At 40.3% G+C, this 16,148-nt stretch overlaps 1 protein-coding gene across 1 annotated transcript; it reads left to right on the forward strand.

Moving 5' to 3' along the window:
- The first annotated feature begins 735 nt into the window (after window positions 1-735).
- On the forward strand, window positions 736-16,096 carry LOC110849134 (gamma-1-syntrophin). Its single transcript, XM_035851147.1, has 9 exons — window positions 736-1,277; window positions 2,966-3,229; window positions 8,637-8,799; window positions 11,545-11,676; window positions 13,414-13,685; window positions 13,751-13,918; window positions 14,017-14,277; window positions 14,370-14,411; window positions 14,475-16,096. Exons 1-9 carry the CDS (start codon window positions 1,179-1,181, stop codon window positions 14,703-14,705), a joined length of 1,632 nt encoding a protein of 543 aa, XP_035707040.1. The 5' UTR covers window positions 736-1,178; the 3' UTR covers window positions 14,706-16,096.
- The last annotated feature ends 52 nt before the right edge of the window (window positions 16,097-16,148 follow it).

Below are 16,148 nucleotides of genomic sequence, written 5' to 3' on the forward strand. Positions count from 1 at the left end.
TTTTTCGCCCTTCTTCCTCCATCCACACACTGCAGCAGAACTGCAAAATTCCTTCCCATGTTTCTGATCCGAGGAGCCGAACACTGTAATCAAAAGGAGCAGGATGCAGCAGAGAGAAAGCAGAAGAAGGATACGGCCACGGGATCGACTTTACGAAGAAGAAAGGAAGGAAGGGCTGCCGACTCCTCTTAAAAGACAAAAAGAGAATGCATTTCATGTTTGGTTTTGGTATCTTTCATTTCACGACCCACCACTACCCTCCATCCATCGTCACGACAAGGGTTATCATTATGGATGGGTGGAGTGTATGGGAGAAAGTTCACGAATCGTGTCACCATTTCCTGCCCTCAATAGTTACTTGTTTCTCTAAACAATGAGACTTCCAAATTCCTATTCCTTCTTATTAGACCCCCCGCAGAGCTAAAGTCATATCGCTGCAATTGTCTCACTTGCGAGTCTGCCTAGTCAACTGGCAGACTTTCACTTTCATCATCACCACATTTGTCGTATAGTCTTCTATTCCATCCAGCCAAGCCACAAAACGCATGGGAGAATCCTATCCACTTGAACATGCAACCGAAATAATGTTCTTCTTCTTCTCCACTGTTCCGATTTAGGGTGAAAAAGGGAGAGAAAGACGAAGAGAGGACGAAGAAAGTACGTACGTACGACGGGTTGTTGGCTGGCTGCTTACTTGTTATTTGGTCGGTGGGTATTGGCAGCATTGCGTTGTGTGACTCGCGTTGGTCGGTGGGTTGGTTGGCTGGCTGGCTGGTTGTGAGAAGTGTAGTAGTAAACTGAAGAATAGATTTCTCGGTTGGTCTTCTAAACTTTCTCCCAGTTTCTATTCCGATCTCTCCGGTTTCAGATATAGCTCTGCTTAACTCGTGCTCGTCGTGCTCCTGGCGAAAGTGGAATGTTCGGCAGAGCTCTGTTCCCATTTTTCTCTCTCAATCTCCCTCTTTTCGTCTGATCCCGTATCACGATCAGACGAAATACCCTCTTTTTTCCTGACAAGCAATAATTTCCAAAGTGACACTGTTTAGAGGAGCAGCCTACGTATTAGCTACTTTATTAAGAGGGACGTTTCAGAAGGGTGTATTCCAGGCGTTTTACACACTCTGCCCACGTGTCAGTTTTATAATGAGAATTAGTGTTTCCATCTAAAATTCCTCTGAATGAATGGGACGCCGAAAAAATCTCCGCGCGCTGGAATGAGTGCCCACAACTCGTCCCCTGCTGCAAGTCATTGCAATAATAAGGACAACTTTGAGCAGGTGAGGGGTTTCACTATTTTGCATGGAAAAGTAATTTAAGCCAGGAAATTGTGAGGCAGCGAGGAACAGAAGGTCTCCCCTTTTTGTCCACTTATTTCGAATGAATAATGTCAATTGTTTTGTTGGTCGACGGCATTTGGGTCGTAATCCAGTCCTCTCTCTTAAGGAACGCGATCGTGCATACGTAGCAAGAGAAATAATGCTCAGAAGAACACAAATACAACTTTTGAGCCATGATTGCTTCGTTGGTAGAACTGCAAGTGAAATCCGATTTGATTCAAGTAATCTGGTTAGGGAGAGATCAAATGAAATGGGAGTGGAGGACGGTCGTTGGACCGACCAGGAGCATCCTAGGCACTCGTACGTATTATAGGTCAGCATCAAATAAACAGATCAAAAAGACTCGTGGGAATTGACATTATGGATCCTCCTTCGCCTCACCGGATATGCCGTGTTCTTCTTGATAGCCACTCATCGTTTATTGGATTGGTCCGGAACTATCGGGCTGAATGGCTGAGGAGTGGTGATCCATAGCAGACCAAGACGCATGGAAATGTACTTATTATGGCAATTAATTTGACACGATACGAAACTGTCATGCAATTAATGGTGGGAGTAGAAACACTGAAACAAATTCGGGCCGACTTGCTATAAGTAAACATGTTCCGCATTTGTTTATCGCTGTCGCAATTTAGGAAGGCGTGGGAGGTCATGTATCCAGTCACAGTGAATTCTTATGCAATCTATTATTCTGCCTGAGGAGATGTTTACGATGGCATTTATGTTCAGCCCACTGACTGTTTTGACTTTGTGACTTTACCTTTTCAGCGATTAAATCAATTCCATGCAACCATGATCCACTCAACATATTTACGTATTTAGTAGTGGTGAAAGAAAGGAGTAGGATATTTGGGGTATAAAAATTTTACTCATTTTTACAGCCAGCACTTACATAGCGTGACAAGGTCCCGTAATTTAGTAAAAATCGGTAAAAAAAATTCTCTCAAGTGTGTGTTAACCCTTCCGTGCGTCTTGTGTGCACATGCATGGGTCGAAATCCGCTCATTGTCGATGAGAGAAAGGTATTTCTCGAGTGGCTCCTAAGTAACTCGATCGTGAGTCAGTTAGCCACCGACCAAATGGTAAATCTATTTTTGGCATTGTTACCACTACAAACAATATTATGATCAAGGGCTGAGCTCACGTATTTGATCTTGTACCAAGTGCTTGCTCAATTAACGGAAGTTTGAAGAATCAATGTACGCAATAAAGACCCCGAGAGGTTGAAAGGCTTCGTCTTAACGTCATAACTCGAGCGTTTTCAAGGAGAAGGGAGTAGGATTTTCCTCTTAGGAGAACCTACTAATTAGCAGTCTTTTCATGTCACTGCATCTGAAAGGTTGCTCTCATAATTTGACAGCTAATACCGTACACAATTAATAATAGTTGGGTAGATTACCTATACCGAGAACATTCTCATGACGAAAATTACTTGGAGAAAGGAGGGTTACGATACCCACTAATTAACTCGTAGACCTACGTACTTATTTAGCAATCAATGATTAAATGTTGATCCAAATTAAGCCATTAATCGGATCTCATGTTTGGCAAATCCACTAATTGGTCGAGACTCGTATGAGACTTGTTTTGTCAAGGATTTGTCACATTTTATCCGGATTTTATTTCAGCTCCTAGGCCAAACGATATGCAGTTCCATCCTGGAAATATCGGATGGGAAGGGACGACCCCTCCCGCGACGACTTGTCCTGACCTCCACGCACTTACACATACAACGAAACATTACCAAGGACAACGCCACGGACAATGATGCCGATTCAAATCGACCCACTCATGGCTCAGTGTCGGACCGTGGGCTTTCTGGCGACGGGAGTTTCGACTCTTTTGGTGAATTTCGGGAATTTCCTCCAGACTCACCTCCGCCAGAATTCAATGTAAGTTTTCCCAGGTTAAATTATGAAGCTATTGTATAATTCACGACTCTCTGGAGCCTGGTGGAAAATGAGCGAGGTGAAAGAAATGCTACTTTCTCATCTCTGAAGAATGTTTTCATCTGTTCGTCGTACGTATGTAATGGGAGCCATTCTTCATGCCTTGAAATTGAAGCCAAGTCAAGTGTCAACTTGACACCTTTCCCGTTCTTTCTTTCTTTATATCGTATAATAAAGTAGGACAGAGAGCGAGAGGGTTCTACAAAGTTAATGTAGCGTGCAACTACATGCACCCAGTTTCCACCTTAGAGTTTCATGATACCACACAAAACATCACTCTTCAAACGACAAGGACGATGAAAGTAATAACAGAAAGGTTAGCGAAGTGTGTGGGATGCAGCAGCGAGATTTTCCACGCCCTGAATCCATGTAATCATTTTCTGTTGGACTTTAAAACTAATTTAATTACATTTTGTCACCGAAAGTACGTATCATTGTCAGTAGCCGCGGAAACTGTGGGGACATCTGGGGACATTGTCCCTCTCTCCCCACGCTTCCGCTGTCACTGATCATTGTCCCAGATTAACAGAAATATGTAGATCTGCACCCATTTTTTAATAATGCCACATGAACACACAAGTGTTTCGTGGTTATCAATTTGATAACAATATGACAAGTTACATATGTAAATATGTGGTATATGGAGATGACCAAAATTCAGCATCCGTCCAACTACTTTCTCCACTTTCACCGTCATTGTCTCGTAGCGTCCCGAGGCAGAAGGAGAAGTCTTTTGAACTACATAAAGTGCGATGAAGTGCACCAGATTTTGTTCCCACGCCAAAAGAATACTCTCTCCAATTCGTATTCCCACGACTAAAATTCTCCTTTTATTGCTTTTCTGCCTCACGAATTGCAAAAATCTTCTGTATTTTCCTTTTTGACGTACATATCGAGACGTCAGGCGAGTAGTTTTCCTTTGAGAAATTCTTCTAGAAATTCTTGCATCAGACTGAGTTGGGCAGTTGGATGCTCTTTTTTAACAATGAGGTCGATCTTCTTCTCGAAGGAAGGAAATTATATGACCTGCGAACAAAATACTTATATCCAATCCACCGTTTGCCTCTTGTCCGCTAGGGACATGCACTTGGAGAATCGTAGCCTCATAAATTCAACACATCCATCCACAGAAAAGGCTGAGAGGAAAATTGCTCCTGCCGTCATACATCATCTCAACTGGACCACACGATGATCCATTATTTAGCAGAGAGAGGCTTCATTTTCGGAGAAGGAAAACTAAAAAGCCAAGTAAAAAGGTCGTCGCAACAGTAATTGGAAACTCTTAAAAGGAAATTGGCTGGAAAAGAGGCCGACGGATGGCCATGTAACTGCTCCATAACTGGCAGCAGATTGAACAATTTGGAAGATCGGAGTGGAAAACGATGTCGCAAAAGCAAAAATATATACTAAAAAGATTGACCACCGACCGCAATATATTGGCAAATAATTTGTATATGTCGCAATCCCACACAATTTCCACGGGGCGTTTTAAATTCTCCGCAACATGTCATTTCATTACTAGGAATCCAAGCTTTATTACCGTCCACGCCCTTATTTCCTCATAAATGTTGTCTTTAATGAAACCATTTCAAAATAATTACTAATGAGCAAAGCCAGACGGACGGGTATGTTATAATCATTCGCAAAAACTGAATACTGCCCTGAAATGAATAACCACTCGGCTTTGAGCCAAATAAATTAAGCCTCTGCTTTTACCCCTTTCTCAGAAACCATCTCATTTAATATCCATTTCTAGAATAATAATAACGGAATAATCTAATTCCTCGCGTACGTCAGAAATTCACGATCCTACAGTAAAACTTGTTCTTTCCATATTTTATGCTTTCTCTCCTCACTTTCTCCTTGCTCATCAGGTTTTCGTTTTAATTTGTTTGGAAAGATATGAATTATTATGGCTGGATGTAAGTCTTAATTCGAGTTTTAGTCGTGCATTATTAGTATTTTATAGCAGGAGGACTGCAGCTGCGTGGGACCTTTATTGTCTCAATTTCCTCATCTCCCAGAAGCTTCTTCTCCATGAAATTGGGGCGTTTCTGCAATTCCGTTTAATTTCCGTCCTTGATAACTTAATGTTTGTCATAACTGGGGACCATTGCAGGGGAGAAGGAAGGAGTTGCAATTTCCTACCAACTACATATCTATCTATACATATTATTGTTCTCGCGAAATTCTAAAGATTCAAAGTCGAGCACTGCTAACTTTGACAGCACGTCTTCCGTTGTGGAATGTCTTATCTGGCCTGAAATCAATACTGAATGACGACTAATGCTATATCTAATTAACATGAATCCGTGATGGATTTTTTTATTATAGGAACGTATAGCTCACAAAAATAGCTCCGAGTCACCTAATGGACTGCATGATTGCTTTCTTCGTACACCGAAACCGTCCCCCACCAGCAACTAACTTACTTGCGTGACTGCAAGCAAGGGACGAAAATATTTTACACTGAACATACTCCTACAACAGTGAATGAATGATCAGATAAAATGCTCATGTTTCCTTCCTCGATTTGTACGTACGTAGGAGAACCAACTTTCACCGTGAAACATCGCATTGTGTGCAAGTACGTACGTAAACAGTTGAGAGCCATAATAGCAATTTGCTCTTTCGCCAATGCCAAAATCCACATTATTCACACAATAATAACAACATCACTACTGGCCAATACGTATTCCATCACAATTTCAACAAGGAAAACATACTACATAAATGCATGTTGCCGTAAAGTGAGTGAGTGACTGAGTTAGTGAGACGTATACACTGATGATAGGGATTTTACTTGACTCCCAATATACGTATGTACATATATCCGTATTTATATGGATCTATTCTGTGTATGTTTGTGCATGTCTACCCATTTTTTACCGCTTTTATTGCAACATTACTCTGATATGGTAATACATTGCAGGGCCGCCGGACGGAGAAAGTTGGCTTGCTGGCACTTACTCCGTCACTTTCCACTCCGCCTCGCTCCCTGATTTTTATTTTGATGTACATACGTATGTATATATTCCAGAAAAAAACACGTACTGGAAGGTACACGAGCTTGCATAAGTATATCTTTTTCTCTCTTGGACGTAATGCGGTCTTTGAAATGTTAGCCAAATGGATTTTCTAGAGAGGGAAAATGTATTCCATTTCTTTTACAAAATATGTATGTGGGTTTTTCATCTTTTCTGGGCAAAAAAAAAGTTGTTTGTGGATATCGTTATTACGAACAGTTTGTTTTATTTATTTATTTATCCAGTCCAGGGAGACGGTATCATTCGCATGTATTTATTCTCCACTTAAAAGAGGAAGAAACAATCTCGTCTGTGTATTTGCTTTGCATTCAAAACTTTTTAAAGCGTTTGTTTCAAATTGTATGTATTTGATGCAAAAGAAACTTTGTGATTTTCTCTCTTGCTGTTATTATTATACGATGAAAATGAAACTTTAGATTATTGAATTATCTATGTACCCTCAATAATATTCACTTTTAATTAAAAGCTAACAATCCCACTTGACAAGTAAAGTAGAGAAATGAGTCGCGCGGATTAAATTCATTTTCCACTACTTGCAGAAGAATGAGTGCGGGAGGAGGAAGGATGGGATTGTGGGTGGTGGTCTGGTGGGGAAAGTGCAAACAAGTCGGTTGTCGGTACAATTCATTTAATTCCTTTGATGGCGTGAAATAATTCACTCAATCTTCGTTTGCTGTTCCACTCCAGTAGGACTACGAAATGCATAATACACACCTTGGCGGACAGATAAAGAGTGAGTGAAAATGCGAATTTATAAGTGACACGGATTTATTGTGAATTCTCTCCTTCCTCACCTTTTTATTATGATGATGCAAAATTCTGATGGAAATTTATGTATGCGCCGTGTTGTATATTGCATTCTGGTAGGAAATCTTTGCCGACAGATTAATTCACCACTTGCTAAAAGTTTCTTGTTCTCGCTTCATTTCACTTGTTTGAAAGAAATGGGGAAAAATGTTACATAGATTTGTGCAAGTTTATTCGTAGAAATTGTTTTTGGGTGGTGGTGTGCATGCGAGATTTGTTGTCTTCATAAATAAAGATGTGTGCCGTCCATCGGCTGTTGTGTTGCTATTTCGACTAATCCTAAGCATTGTGTTTTCAACATGTGAAAGTAAAAGTTTTGTCGTATATACACTCTGACACATACATACACCGACAAACTTGGAACTTTCTCCACATTCCACATTAATCACGGAATGAATAGCCAAATAAGTACAAACATACATGAATATTTCGTGGCGAGTGTTTTGTTAGTACTTCATGGAAATTGAAAAGGTATTTGCTGGCATACATATTTATAATGGTGGAACGGGTGAAAGGATGTTTGTCACATCCTGTCGTTCTTCGTCGACATAATTATTTCGCGAAATTCAGACATCAATTCCAGTTGAGAGATATGGTTTCCGTTTCATTTAACGGAGTGGTGACTGCATTGTTTAATTCCGAAGATCCAGGTCCATCATACATAATATGTGTCCTTCAAATGTGCACTATCACGAGAATTTACTGCCCTCATTTCACCCTCTGTGTGCGACATTTATGTCACACTATGCAATTCAATAAACTTTCTCCTTCCAGTTATCACAAACAAACGGAAGCTGAGCAAGTAGAATTCAAAGCGTCAAGTAGACCGTACCGCGAAGCCGACCACGAATTATAATTGAGTTTCATTATGATTAACACCTCTTTAATGGTGATTTGATTACGGTTTTGTGGAAGTTTGTGAGCTGAATCACCGCAGGTCTCTTGTGACATATTTCCATGAATTTCATCATTTGGATGTCTCCTCTTTCAAGTACTTCTTACCACGAACAACCTCAAAATCAAAGTTTCGCACAATACTTACTTGGTTAATAATAATGACGACTGGAGAAAGACTGACGAAAGTTTTTCCAAAGATAATAATCAATCCTTAATAATAATAAGTCTGGATACATAACTTCTCCATTTTCTCAACAGTACTTGCGATGAGATTCTAGCCCGCATCTCTCGCATTTTTACTACCTTTGCCTCCACCGACAAGCACGCTTCATCGACTTCTTCCGTAATTAAGAAACTTTTTAGACTCTTGGAAATTTTGTGAGACTTCTCCTGCCTCCACAATCTTCCATCTTCTACCTACATACATGAAATTTAAGACTAACAAACCTGTTTGTTCGTGACTTACCAAATTTACAAATAAATGAAACCAGGTGTCAAATAACGGGCACAAAAGTCAGAGAAAAGGTTATTTAATGGAATAACCAAAGTTTGACGAAGCCATTGGTTCATTTTGGCATGAAATTGATTTTGGTTTACAGAAAAGGGAGGTGACCTTGCACCGAGTGGATGGGACGCTGGGGTTGGGACTCAGTGTTCGGGGAGGGGCTGAGCATGACCTGCCGCTGATTATCTCACGCCTAACGCCCGGACAACCTGCTGCCCTCTGCAAACAAATCTTCATCGGAGATGCCATCATTTCCAGTAAGTTGAAAAATCCGTAAAATTAACTTTCACCTGGGTAAAAACTTACTTGCTCCTCTTTGAACAACTTTCCCCGCATTTTACTTATCTTAGCAAAACCAAGAACTTACAATATGCCCTATTTTACACATGTACTCGCATCAACTATGCCGAACTATGGTTGAGATGCTAAATTAAAGTTGACTTTTCGTGCTTTCCCACTTTTGTTACTTTCTCTTCTCAGCAGGCTCTCAATTCTTGTTATGAATTTGATTTAGCCTAAACGCACACAACTTTGGAGAGGGCGAGAAAAGTTGCTGGTTTATGTGCCTCGGCAGGTTAAATGTTGAAATATGGATGGATTTAAAACTTTGAAAGTCCTCGCATAAATCTGGATTCCTTTCGGCTACAGATGAACCATGTGTTATTTTAAATAACACATGGTTCCCTGGAAAAATAAAGTGCCTTTCTTTATCTAGTCTGCACAAGAAGAATGTGGTCGTTTTACTTATTCACTCTTTTATTACCATACCCGGATAAGATACTCGTGTTGAGCTCAACATGAGTAGGGTAGGATAAAAAAATATTTGTCCGGGGTATGTTTATTACATGGCACATAAAGGGATGATATTTCGGATTAATTAAAAATGCATGTACGAGCCGGGAGGATGAGTTACCTGGAAAAGTACGTGTGGCTGGATAAAGTTTCAGTGGGGGAAAAGCCATGTACAAACACAGGTCGTGATGATGAGCTCTGGTAGGATTATGCAGATCAGGAAGGTACACACGGCTTTGATCCTCTTAACTAAAGAGTCTCCACCCGAGGAGCAGCAAATTGAGTGAAAACAGATGAGTTGACAACTATTTTTCCGCCAGCCAATTCCTCACTTTTTTTCTTTTTCACGCCCACAAGCGTTCAACTGAAAAAAACAAGTTTATGGATTTTTCCCCTCTTTTTAAGTGCAGTTTAGTGTCATAAACTTGACCACTTTCTCCATCCAACCATCCACAACTTAAACCCGGTGACGAGAGCAAATGTCAGTGAAAGAAAGCAAGGGGAAAGATTGAAACGCAGAAAAAAGAGATAAAAACTGTATACACGGTTCATATGCGGACTGATTGATTTATTGATATCCGTGGGAAAGATGGCAAAGGTTTCTCTCAACCCACACACAAATCACTTGTTAGTGGGGTATCTTATCTGAATTTATGAATTTCCCTTCCCAATCTGGGTTAAACTGTGTATAGCGCAGAATTTATGGGGTTCTCGTTCCTTCCTTTTTGCGGATTGGATTGTTCTTGTTGTGTGAATGGCCTGCGTTTGTTTTATGTTTGTTTTTCCCCGTTAATTTTTTTGTTTTACTTCTCTCGGACCATTTGCGACGGAAAATTGAGAGTGCATCTCGTTGTCGACGACCACATCTGGTCTTGTCCCAGTTTTTTTGGAAGACAAAGACTTGGTTCAAAGTTCCTGTTGGGGCAGATGTATGTCCTACTTCGGAACAAGTAAATTCCAGAACAACAAAGTTATGTGTAGCTTAATCCATGCGAATAATGAAGAGCTGCTGCTGCTACTACAGGATAGATTAGTTGGCCTGGTGGGAGTGACATGTTTGTAAGGTGCAGAAACCATTGGGGTGCATTATACACCCGATTTTGTCATAGATTGATGTGGTGTTTCGAAAATCGTTGATCAACAAATAATTCAGGAGAGGATTGATTATTACGAAGTAATGAGAGTGGGCATAATAATAATGAGAATTACTTCCCACCCACACGATTTGTACGTGTTAATATTTCAACGATTTCTCTTGTACCGGTACGTCGTTAACCTTGATGTTCGGCCTGAAGGCAATTTAGTCCTGACATCCAAGCCTAATTATGTACATGGATCATACATACGCACAACTATGCACGAGATGTGCACAACAATTCGGCCAGCTCGTTCTTTGTCCAGGACACAAATAGTTTCTCTAATTTACAATTTGATGTAACTACTGTCAACCCTTCTCATTTTTATGAAGCTGGCGTGACAAAGGGCAGTACGTCATCAAAGGTGGTTGTCGTTGTCAGTCGTCGCCACCACTGCCAATGTTAATAAGTAATACGTAAAACGGTGAGGTAGTGCATGCTTATCTGTACTCTGTACACACATGGAGAGAGAAAGAGACAACTTTTAAAAGAAATCCCTGTGGGCGATAACACTAACCGAGTATAAAAAAAGAAAGCCAAGTTTTTACGAGTCCAGACTCTCTAATGAAACCGAATGAGATAGGGAAGGATGAACCGTGTAGTTAACATCATGAAACCTAAAAAGTAGCGAATGTTGGACGAGAGAAAAGGTCACTGGAGAATTACAAAGGTTGCTTCTCTGTGGACTTAAGAAATTGAAAAAAGTCTAAAACTGCAACTCAACCATCGTCTCACGTCAACTTATTTTGCGTCTCATCTGCCGTCTTTTCATGAAATTTTAAAAGAAAGCCTTGTCTGTCTGCTTTCTTTCTTTCTTCATTCAGCACTATTTACAAAGAGCATGTGCCTTTCACTCTTAAAGTCAGTCGTGGATTTAATAAGTATCTCCTTAACGAAAAGTTGTGGAGCCCATTTCGTTCTGGAGGCTGGAAGCATGACCCATTTTTATAATTTATTTACATCGTAATTCCAAAAATATAAGACTTTTTACCCTTGTTTGTGTTGTATAATAATGAGCAATATTGGTCAACGAGCTGCTTAACATGATCACATTTCATTCTCTTTGTTTTTCAGTAAACGGTCATAAAATCACAAGAATGGATCACGACGAGGCGGTCGAATACCTCAACACGATTGGACCAACGGTGACGCTCAAACTCAAGTATTATCCCACGGCGAAGCCATTCCTTTCACCGACGCAGCAAAGTAAGGCTTTGTCATCCTGCCCGAGCATTAATTAATTTTAATCACGTCAAACAACTCCGAGTTTACGTAAACGAGAGAGAAACGCCCAAGTACGTACGGAGAGTGTATTTGTAGAATGTCGTCAGGGCTCCGGGCACTTTGTCGTATCACGTATACAACCTGAGATAAAGTAGTAATTACAAAAATGGGACTGGTTTCTTTGAGCCCATCCATCAACAAAATACTTTTAAGCCTTGTTTATACTTATATCAAGTAATTGCCTAATTAGAGATTTGGAGTCGCGAGGGAAATTGGGTATCATCAAGGAAAATGAATCTTCATTTTGGAGGTGACGCCATAAAGTCGACTTGCATAAGTGACTGTGTGTTTACACTCGTAAAGTTTTTAAGAGAGGGCAATAATAGGCGCACCATTTACAAAACTACGTACGGGTTCACGTCAGCTTAAAAGTAAACATGTCGAGACATTCATTATTATTAGTCCAACGGTAGTACTTTCACCCCTCTCAAATTATCCCGAGTTCTCTCACACACGCCCTCCCAATTTGAGTGAATGTGTTCGTAATCTTCGTAAAAGGCTTGCTCATCCTCTTCCTTGAGGAACAAGTGGATTTATAAGTCGTCTCTTGGGCATTTAATGCAATTGAATCCATTTAACAAAAGGAAACGAGCTACTCCATATTCTACAATTCACTCGATTTTAGCGACTATTTTTTATCCCTTGTCACGTTCAAGGATGTAAAAGCCTGCCGTTTGGGAAATATATTGTACGTAATCACTCGCAAATATGCCTTGTTCATGAATTGCAGCCGAGATAATGTAACAAATTCCGTCAGTACTGAGGGACGACCTTGCGTGCACGTGAAGTGAACCCAGTCTCCATTTCAGTGTATTCCATTTACAAAGGAGAAAGCACACAAGGAACAATTGCATTTTTTCCCCTTCTCGAATATGAATAGCTTTCTGCATGAGAACAGCATGAAAGGACAGATTGTGCTTATGATTACTTGATTCTGTGTGCAGCAGGGTGTGCCAAAGCTCTCCATCATGCATACATACCCTTCCATAAGCCAGTTCAACGACGAAATGACGAAATTATTAATACCGGGGGCTCTATGTACGTATATTTGCGTAAATCAGTATCAAAACTCGGCTGGGTTTCAAACATGTGACAAAGACTTGCAGTGCAGTTAGTTTCTTGGAGATATCATCTCCCAAAAAGACCCAGCCCTGCCTGCCTGCCTGCCAGTGCATCTTTGTACGATGTGAGTTGTGCCGAGTGGAATACAAACTAGTCGTGTGATATGATATTGTGTGCCACGAACTACCGACTGCCAGGCCGGGTGATTACGTGAGACTGAGAATTGAGACCGTGTTGTTGCACTCTTGGACTTTCCCTTGGAGAGAAAACTGCTCAACTTCACCGAATTAGAGGAGAGAGTTGGCCCAACAACAATTCAAGTTATCCTTTCCCTGCTCTCCACTAACTTTGCTGTTCTCTGACTGAGGGCTTGGCCTGGCTTAGTTTTATAGGAGACAATGACAAATGTGCTCTATGGAATTGGGGATGGTCAAAAAGTTATGCAGGGCCCGAGCAGCATGCTAAATTTTAATCATTTTCGTAGCCCTTTTCTAGACAGGGAGTGCATTAAATGAGCATTTATTAACCTGAGGATCAACTTCACAATGATTTTTTCCTTAATGAGGACCACCTCAAACTAAATTGCCCTATTTTCAGACCTACTCGAATCCAACCTCACACAATGGGATGGAAATCCTAACGATACAAGTGACCCGGAAATGTGGGAGACTGAGCGGTCCATCCCGCTACTACTTTCCCTGCTAACTCGCTACCTCGGGGGAACGGATCGCCTACGATGTAACGCCTTCGAGGTCAGAGATGCCACGGGGAATTCATCCTCCGGAGTAATTCATTGCGGAGACCCGTACAATCTCACTTCATGGATGAAATGCATTGCTGACGCGATTCTGGGTCTTAACAATATTCAGGTTAGATACTTATTTTAGTCTCGTTTTTGTAGAGATGTTTCCTCTATGATGATGACATTTTCTAGATGAAGCTCTGGAGCCAAGAGACAAGCAGTGAAATTTACTACGTGGGTTGGGTGTGGGAGGGAAGTGCGGAGAAGACGAGTGACGAAACTGTGCAGCCCTGGTTATCCTGGAAGCTTCACTATTTAGCGCTTAGAGGCAGCGATCTCTTCTACATGAACTATCCTCCGGTAATAAAATACGGAACAGAATTTTTTAGCAGATAATCGTGCCGCCGGTAGAATTTAGTCGAGGAAATTGGTCTTTTCATTGTGATTGATGATTGCAGGGTGTCGGGTGCGATTGGGATGGAGGTGAAGTGTACCCCGTTTTTACAACTCTGTTACGCGTCCTGTCTGCTGGTGAACATTTGGACGAACGACAACACTGTTTCACCCTTCAAATCGCCACGGAAAATAGCAGTTTTCCTCCAAACGGGGCTCGTCAGCAGCCAATCACTTTTTACCTGAATACAGAGACACGGCAGGAGCTAATTAAGGTGGAGACGAGCTGGACAAAAAGCGTCACTTCCGCCGTCAAGCAAATTAAGGTTAACACATTCACATTCCGGTTACATGACGCTTTTACTCGTGTACTCGCTTGTCAATCTGGTAACAATTTTTTTTCCTTCATATTCCACAGAAATGCTCGTATTGCGTGTGGTGGGGTGGAAAACCTTGTCAGGTACTTAATAAATTCACGTTTTTAATAAATTATTCACTTATTTATTAATTGTTCGTGTTTCAGTTGGAGCTGGACTTTCCCGGAGCTGCTTTCAACCTTTATAGAAGCTCGTCGAAACCCACATCACCACTTTGGACGAGACCATTCTCCTCGTTGAAGGGATCTTCGGATGATTCGAGGACTCGACTCACGTTAAAATTTCATAATTTACCCTCAGAGACGATGGAATGTAGGGACCTGCACCGCGTCCTGTTTACCATACATTCCTTCCTCCTGGCGAAAGTTGTACATTAGTTAACTCATCTCGCATCTGCTGATGACAAGGTTTTCAAGCACTACATATTATGAATTCAAATGAGATTTGTTCCCATCTTATCGTACGTATCTCAAGTTGCGGCCTCCGGGAAGACATGACAATACTTACCAAAACCACCACCACCACCACCACCAACCAACCCACCATCTAATGTACACACGTATTTGAATGAGATCGCTTTTAATGTCCTGTCCTGTAGAGAAATGACGAGTGAAATCCTTTCGGGTGCAGTGTATGAACGCGTCTGAATTATATTTATGTTATGAAATAGAGTGAAAGAAAGAGTCCTAAAATATGCGTACGAACGAACATTCTCTGTGAATAATCTACAACTTGGCGTTTTGAATGTCTGCCTCATTTTCTCATCTCGAATGAGTCGTGAAAGTAAAGAAAATTGCTTGCACACTTTCTCCTTGACTTTGCTGACACAGGTTGATTGATGTGTTTGCAGTTCTTACTCTTGTCCAAAAATGTGCAATATAATATTATATTCCTGAAATTGATCCCTTTGATGATACGACTTGAGGATAATGATACCTTTAAAATTCAGGTTATTCAAGTTATCCAGGACACTTATTATTATGGGTAAAAAAGTGCACTGATGTGGAAAACTGTAGTTCATCTGGAACTGAATATGGCCTTCATCATGTTCAGATTGTATGTATTGAAGAGTGCTATTTAACTATGTGATGATGATGACGATGACAAAATTGTATGTAAAGTAGAACAAATTCTGAAAATGGGTATATAGAAAGTTCGTCTTATTAAATACTTTGGAATAACGAGAAAGGATAATAACGTGCCATTTTATTTTATATTATTCGAAATAATAAATAATATAGGACTTCTCTTCATACTTTACGATCTATACATAAATTTGAATATTTACTTATGTAGAATTACGAAATACTTTACCTCACTGCACCTACACAATACACTTATTATTACGTAAATTTGGGATGAATCTAACTTTTCCGAAACGATCAAAACGGTTCACTATGTTGCCTCTCTTTCTTGTTCAATAACCTGTAATAATGAATTCATAATTTTATTATACAAAGACAATCCATGTACTCAATTTACATACATACATTCTGGTAAAAAAGAAGTAATAACGATATTGATAATAATTTTTGGGTAGTAATTTATTTAGAGCGAATCTACCTTATATTTAGAAACTGTTACCTCAATATTAATAAGTATGCACCGTGTTGGCTCAAGTCGTTTACTTTAATTATAGATAAGTACAGAAATTATTATCCCAGATACTTAGAACATGCATGCAGACGTAGTACTAAAATTAATTAGCGGAAATAAAATGTATGAATTATGATAATTGAGAGCTATATAAATAAATAATTTAGATGATTAAGGTGTCATCATTATGTACATATTTCTGTATTCCGTAAATATTTCTGAGT

The sequence above is a fragment of the Folsomia candida genome, unplaced genomic scaffold (genome assembly GCF_002217175.1).
Source record: "Folsomia candida strain VU population unplaced genomic scaffold, ASM221717v1 Fcan01_Sc004, whole genome shotgun sequence".
Lineage (NCBI taxonomy): Eukaryota > Metazoa > Arthropoda > Collembola > Entomobryomorpha > Isotomidae > Folsomia > Folsomia candida.